At 41.6% G+C, this 7,499-nt stretch overlaps 1 protein-coding gene across 2 annotated transcripts; it reads left to right on the forward strand.

Moving 5' to 3' along the window:
• The first annotated feature begins 1,458 nt into the window (after nt 1-1,458).
• LOC132902891 (uncharacterized) lies at nt 1,459-6,863 on the forward strand. 2 transcript variants are annotated; one of them, XM_060949775.1, is made up of 2 exons: nt 1,459-2,019; nt 6,473-6,863. In XM_060949775.1, the coding sequence occupies exons 1-2, from the start codon at nt 1,776-1,778 to the stop codon at nt 6,493-6,495; spliced, it is 267 nt and encodes an 88-aa protein (XP_060805758.1). In that variant the 5' UTR covers nt 1,459-1,775; the 3' UTR covers nt 6,496-6,863. The 2 variants fall into 2 exon arrangements, with proteins under 2 accessions (XP_060805758.1, XP_060805757.1); XM_060949774.1 differs by lacking the exon at nt 1,459-2,019 and adding an exon at nt 2,087-2,745.
• The last annotated feature ends 636 nt before the right edge of the window (nt 6,864-7,499 follow it).

Raw genomic sequence — 7,499 nt, forward strand, 5'->3', positions numbered from 1 at the left:
CCTAAAGTTGCACAATAGCGTTAATAAGCGCTACCAGCCATACAATGGTGTTTATTTAATCTTATATAGAACCAAATGCTTGAAGTTATACAAAACTCTCTTGCATTACTTTAAGTCAAATAGGAGTATAATTTTTCGCTATAACAGATCCTCTAGCGACTATTGTTACTTTTTTGTGACTAAAGGTAAAGTAATAGCGCTTAAGGTCACTACTGTATTTCTTATATTGACTACTTGTTTTTGACAATGGCGTCGCAACCAAAGAAAAAAACTAAAATTGTTGTAAATACTTGGAAAAATGAATGTAGGACTGGTGGAAATACGCAGAAATTGATCAGAGAATATTATCGCACTTTGAACTTCTTTATTCCTATTGAAAATACGTCCTCTATTCCTATGGAAAGCAGTGAAGCGCGAGTTTCCTGTGAGCTTGAAGGTTCCGTACATGCTTTTCAAAATGATGATTGTGCTATTACTACAAGTGATAATGAAGATTCCTATGGAAAGCAGTGAAGCGCAAGATCGCATCGCGCATCGACTCAATCAAAAGATAAATACTGTCTCACGAAAGATAATGATATTGTAGAAATAAAACAAAATTTAGTCATTGTCACCATTTAATATTATTCATATTCATGGCTATAAAATGAAGAACAAGCTCGATATTTTTGTGCTTCCCATGAAGTCATCGTATCTAAATATGTATTTAGTTGAAGACAGTGCTGTTCTAGTTGATCGTGTTCAGCACTTCCGAAATGCTGCTGGTCTGCGCTGGAACTTGCCTCATTTTCAATATTGTTATTTTCTACTCTCTGTTCAACTGTTTTTTGTAAGTTTTATACGCTTTCGTCTTATCTGTAAACAAACACGATATTTAATAGTCTTATAGTCAGGTTTATAAACCTAATATTGTATTTAAATCATAATATTATATTAATTGTTAAAACAATATAATAATTTATATCTAGCTACTTCTTTGTATTCTACTCGTCCAAAACAGTTAACAGGTGAATAATAAATAACATCAATACATGGTTTAAAGTTTTGAGCACTACGGATCCCTAAATTCGTTTGCTCGCCATGTTGAGATAATGAAATATTAGATTATGGTTATAAAAACAAATATTTACAAGGTTTCCATGAAGTATTTTGCTCTAGTATGTATTTATATTACTAGTACAGTATTATAAGATCAATAAGGCAATATTTTAGAACTTTTTTACAAGAAAAATGTGTCACTCCATATTAGACAAAACATTTGTTTTCAGTAAATAGACAACATACATCGGGCGCTCGAATTATTTGCCAATAAATATGTAACATATTCACAGTGTACTTACCTTCGCAGCAAAAATACGCTTCCTTTTGCACCATAAAACAATTTCACTTTTTCTTGTTTAATATAAACATCCTTAGGATTATTTTAGCCATTGAAAATAGTATTATATGTATGACGGCGCGTCCAAAGATATCGTTCATTTCGTACATTCAATACTAACTGTCAAGCGTTGACAGTTGACGTAACACCGAACACTGGGGAGGCGGCCATCTTGATCGGGGCATTGTCGATTGGACAGTTGAAGAGGCAACACGTTGCGCGCGCGCCCCACGTGTTCGGTGGAACGTCTTGATTTTTCATTGTTCGCATAAAGCAATTTAACTTGTGATTAATAATTGTAGAATTAATAAAGAAGCATAACGTTAATCAATACGGTAGTTCGTAATTTCTTTTATAAACTATATCTCCTCGCCCGACTACCCACGTAAAGAAAAATATGGAACAGACACGCGAAACCTCTGATGAGCCTTTATCAGAAGTGGGATCGAGAGGGCTTAACACTGAGGAGACTGCCACCGCTGGTCCATCTTCAAATACAGGCTCCGAGGCGTCAAGCTTCCTGACCAGTATGGAAGCGCTCTTATCCCGTCTACTGACAGCAACTCAAAACTCATCGCCACGTCATACCACGCCTCAACTCATCAAGTTCGACCCAGATGAAGCTGATTCGGATATTGAAGGTTGGTGTAATGTAACTGAAATAATCGTGAACAGTCGAAAGCTGGAAGGACCCGAACTGCTGCTCGCTCTCACGCATGCCCTAAAAGGGCGAGCCGCAAAATGTCTAATTAAGTTAAATAATGCAGAGATCACATGGGCGCATGTCAAAGAAATTTTACTTGCGAAGTTCGGACACCCTATGCTAATACAGGACTATTTTGATGAAATAATAAGATTTCAAATAACGAACAAAGAAACCGCTAGTGAAGCTGGCTTTAGGCTCTGGAATCTCATTGAACGCGTCCCGCGGCTCGAAATGGCTGAAGATATCACTACCGGGTTCGCTATTTCAGTATTGTCACAAAAGGACCCCTTGATACGCAGAGAGCTTAACTCGCACGTTGTGACTACAAGGGCTCAGTTATTCAGGATACTTAATGGCGTTTCCCTCAAACGACGCCACGACGAATTTGAGGCTTGCGAAACTGATACTAAGCGTGCGCGTATCACAGACTACAAATTTAACGGAAGTTGCCATTTCTGTGGTAATAGAGGCCACAAAATAGAAGACTGCCGTAAGCGCCGCGACATCATGAAACTGAAGACTTCAGATAAAGATAAAACCGTGACCTGCTTCACCTGCGGAAAATCAGGGCATCTTAGCCCTAGCTGTCCCGATAAGAAACTAGGAGCGGTGCCAGCAACGCGCAAGGAGGTCCAGATCTGCACGCGGCGCACAGTAAGAGGTACCCTGTCGACGTCATCTGGTGAGGTCATTTTGTTTCTTTTCGATAGCGGATCTGCATGCTCCCTAGTTAAACTCTGCTGTATCACGAAACTTGCTGGTACTGAACGCGACGACATTGTGTACCTAACCGGGATCGGTGGGGATGACTTGAAATGCACCAAACAAATTCTTAGTACTGTAACTATTCAAGATATCCCTCTGTCAGTATTATTCCATGTAGTACCCAATAACGCGATTTCAGAATCAGTTATAATAGGAAGGGATGTTTTCGAGCAAGGTCTTCATGTCGAAATTGATAGTGACCATCTTACTTTTACCCTTCGTAAAGATATCAATTTATGTGAAAACATGACCGGATTTGACCTTAGTGCTATTGATACCGACCTAGTTGATGAAGAAAAACTAGCCTTGTTTAATGTGTTAAGAAAGTACAGCGAATTCTTTATCGATGGTGTTCCTACTAGACGTGTTTCGACAGGTAGTCTCAGAATTGATTTGATTGACCGTCATAAGACTGTGCAACGGCGTCCATATCGATTATCCCCATCCGAGAAAGAAATTGTAAAAGGTAAAATCCAGTCTCTTCTTAAAGCAGGCGTCATACGTGAAAGCTCTTCGCCATTCGCGAGCCCTATCCTTTTAGTTAAGAAAAAGGACGGAACAGATAGGATGTGTGTCGATTATAGGGAACTTAACGCGAATACACGTCCCGAACACTACCCCTTACCCAGAATAGATGAGCAAGTAGATAGACTGACTGGGGCGCACTTCTTTTCTTCGCTTGACATGGCATCCGGATACCATCAAATTACTGTAGAATCCAGCTCGGTGGAACGAACCTCCTTCGTGACACCGGATGGACAATATGAATATCTAGCCATGCCGTTTGGGTTAAGAAATGCGGCTTCCGTTTACCAGCGCTGCATTAATAAGGCACTAAAATCCCTTAAAGATACCGTAGCTCTTGCGTATATGGACGATGTACTCTGTTTTGTCGTCAGACGTAGCCGAAGGGTTACAGCGTTTAGACAATGTGCTTGCAGCACTGTCCGAAGCTGGGTTTTCTTTTAACTTCCGCAAGTGTAAATTCTTAAAAAAGGAGATCGATTATCTTGGTTACCTGATTCGCGCTGGTGAGGTTAGACCCAACCCGCGGAAAATTCAAGCCCTCGTTGATGCCCCAATACCAGCTACAGCTACACAAGTGAGGCAATTCCTCGGTTTGGCCTCCTACTTCCGAAGGTTTATCCCTAATTTTGCCACACTTGCTGGACCGTTATACCCACTCACGAAGTTAAAAGGGCCCATTACCTGGTCCGATAAACACCGTGCAGTTCATAGTAAGATAATTGCTATTCTAACCTGTGAACCGGTTCTTACAATCTTTAACCCCGAAATGCCGATAGAACTCCACACGGACGCGAGCTCTGATGGGTACGGTGCTATCCTAATACAAAGAGAGAATAATACACCACGGGTTGTAGCATATTTTAGCCGTCGCACCACGGATACAGAGTCTAGGTATCACTCCTATGAATTGGAGACATTAGCCGTTGTGCGAGCGGTTGAAAACTTTCGTCACTATCTGTATGGCCAACATTTCACGGTTTTCACAGATTGCAATTCCCTAAAAGCCTCAAAATCTAAAGTAGATCTCTCTCCGCGTGTTCACCGTTGGTGGGCATATCTTCAAGCTCACGATTTTGACATTGTCTATAAAGAAGGCCGTAGCATGGAACACGCCGACTACTTGTCAAGAAATCCGCTTCCTTTCTCTACTAAGACATCCGATGAACAAGCAGAAATCAAATCAGTACCATCGACTTCGCGTAAACTAATTAACTTTGTTGAATTGCATGATAGCTGGCTTCAAGTTGAGCAAAAGAGAGACCCCGAAATTCTTGACCTCATTTGTAAGCATTCTAATAACGAACTCCCGGCAGCAACGTCACACACATATGATGTCCGTGATGGTATACTTTATAGGAAAGTTGAGCGCAACAAAATCAGCTCATGGTTGCCAATAGTACCGCGATCTCTAATTTGGACTTTGATCAACCATGTCCATAGCGAAATCATACATTTGGGTTATGAGAAAACACTCGACAAAATTTACGAGCAATACTGATTTCCACAAATGTCAAAGAATGTTCGGAAATTCGTTAACTCTTGCATAGTATGTACCGCTTCAAAGGGCGTTTCAGGAGCCCAGCAATTACGTATGCATCCTATCCCAAAGGTATCGGTGCCTTGGCACACTATCCACATTGACTTGACAGGAAAGCTTAGTGGCAAAAGTGACCGAAAAGAATACGCATCGGTTATAATAGATGGGTTTACCAAATATATACTATTAGAATATACTCAGTCTTTGGATGCCGTATTTGCAGTGAAAGCCTTAAGAAAGGCAGTTTCGCTATTCGGGGCACCGAAAAGGGTCATAGCAGACCAGGGTAGATGCTTTATCAGCTCAAGTTTTAAAGAATTTTGTAAAGAACATAACATTGAACTACACCTGATTGCGACGGGATCTTCTCGAGCAAATGGGCAAGTTGAGCGCATCATGCGCACTCTAAAAAGCCTGCTCACCATTATAGAAAATGACTCTAATAAAGTTTGGCGGGAAGAACTCGACAATGTCCAATTAGCTTTAAATAGTACTAGGTCTAAAGTCACTGGGTACACTCCAACCGAATTAATGTTCGGCATTCGAGCCGAATCTTTAGGTTTGTCCAAGATATCACCCAATGTAAATCCGCCCCAACGTGCTGACTTAGATTTCATTCGAAGTGTAGCATCAGATAGAATCCAAAAAGCAGCTGTGTCAGATACTAAGCGTTTTAATAGTGGCAAGGCGAAAGTAAGACCCTTTTCTCAAGGGGACTATGTTTTTATTAAATCTAGCGACCGAAATCAAACTAAGTTGTCTAGAAAGTTTCGTGGACCTTTTATAATTACCACTGTACTTCCAAACGACAGATACGAATTAAAATCTATCTCAGGTGGTAGCCGTATTTATAAGTACTCACACGAAAACCTGCGTTTAGTACCGAAAGGGTTTGAAGGTTTAACTGAAGTCGCGTCAAATATGCTCGACAGTCAGGAAACCGAGACGGCGGTCGACGGGGAACAAAATGAACCAATGTCATCAGTTGACAGCGATAGCGATACTATCTCTATTTCAAGCGACAGCACTATGACTGCCGGATCCGATACTCTTTCAGTCGCTTCTGAAATGGAAGGTCACGTTAATGAAAGTAAGTTTCAGGAACCATTTACTCTATTCAGAGCTATATAATATCGGATCGGATATGGCTGGTCGAAAAGGCCCAGTGTGCCTGGTCCACGCCCTCTAAGCCCATACGGCTGGTCGAAAAAGCCCAGTATGCTTGGTCCACGCCTTATGTGTCGGTGAGGCTGATCGAAAAGGCCCAGTATGCCTGGTTCACGCCTCGAAGTTGTGTCGTTGGGCTAGTCGGAAGGGCCCAGAACGCCCGGGCTACGCCACGAGTTTTACAGATAATCTTGTACAGTGAAGGGTGAAAGGGCCTTGTGCGCCCGGCCCAAGCCATAAAATGCAAAGCTGGTCGAAGGGGCCTAGTATGCCCGGCCCACGCTTAAACTATGGTTATTGTAGGTTGAAGGGGCCTTGTGCGCCCGGGCCTATCCGTAACTGTCTTGCTGTCAGGAATGGTCGAGCAAATAATAATATCTTCGTTTTTCAGGTGACCCTCATCAGGACGAATAAGCGCACGAGGTCGTGCGATAGTCAGGATTGGCCGTGACGGCGCGTCCAAAGATATCGTTCATTTCGTACATTCAATACTAACTGTCAAGCGTTGACAGTTGACGTAACACCGAACACTGGGGAGGCGGCCATCTTGATCGGGGCATTGTCGATTGGACAGTTGAAGAGGCAACACGTTGCGCGCGCGCCCCACGTGTTCGGTGGAACGTCTTGATTTTTCATTGTTCGCATAAAGCAATTTAACTTGTGATTAATAATTGTAGAATTAATAAAGAAGCATAACGTTAATCAATACGGTAGTTCGTAATTTCTTTTATAAACTATATCTCCTCGCCCGACTACCCACGTAAAGAAAAATATGGAACAGACACGCGAAACCTCTGATGAGCCTTTATGTATATTATTAGATCGCAAAATTAGAAACAATATTTTCCGGGTATCAAAACCTCGTGCGAGAAAGAACTTTATCCCCTTTGTGGATCTTGAATAGCGTTCAGACCGTTACAAAACACCTATTTACTTCCCTTTTAGCGCTTGAAAATATAATTAACGCCTTTGTATCTCTACTGTACCGCTTAAGGAGTCAGTTGACGCCTACCTGTAGCCCGCTTAGCACCCATGGAGGTAATATAAAACCATTTTTGCCATTTTACCGCTAATAGAGTTAATTTTCGCTTATTTACCCCTCTTGTATCGCTAAGAGATCCTGTTACCGCTATCATAACTTTCTTATAGCATTGATTGTACCTCTTAGCCAATTTCCATAACTCTTGTATACCGTCATTATACAACCTTAAGTAATATAAAACTTGTGCCCAATTCGGGGGTAAAGTAGGGTTAGAGCGCGCTCTAACACTAATTTGAAACACCCATAAACCACTTTAGAATCTAGTTAGCGCTTTTATAGACTTATTATAAATCTTACTTTAGCGCCTAATTGTTACTTGGGTAGTGGCTACGTACGTAGAACGGAATCGTTAACGCGTTGAGACTATCAGGTGTTG

The sequence above is a fragment of the Amyelois transitella genome, chromosome 19, assembly GCF_032362555.1.
Source record: "Amyelois transitella isolate CPQ chromosome 19, ilAmyTran1.1, whole genome shotgun sequence".
NCBI lineage: Eukaryota > Metazoa > Arthropoda > Insecta > Lepidoptera > Pyralidae > Amyelois > Amyelois transitella.

What these genes read in the sequence shown, in the direction of transcription:
- LOC132902891 (XM_060949774.1), top strand. Translation starts at nt 2,199, where the DNA reads ATGCTAATACAGGACTATTTTGATGAAATAATAAGATTTCAAATAACG. An exon ending in CACGCGGCGCACAGTAAGAG is followed by an intron (nt 2,746 to 6,472) that starts GTACCCTGTCGA and finishes TTCGTTTTTCAG; the next exon opens with GTGACCCTCATCAGGACGAA.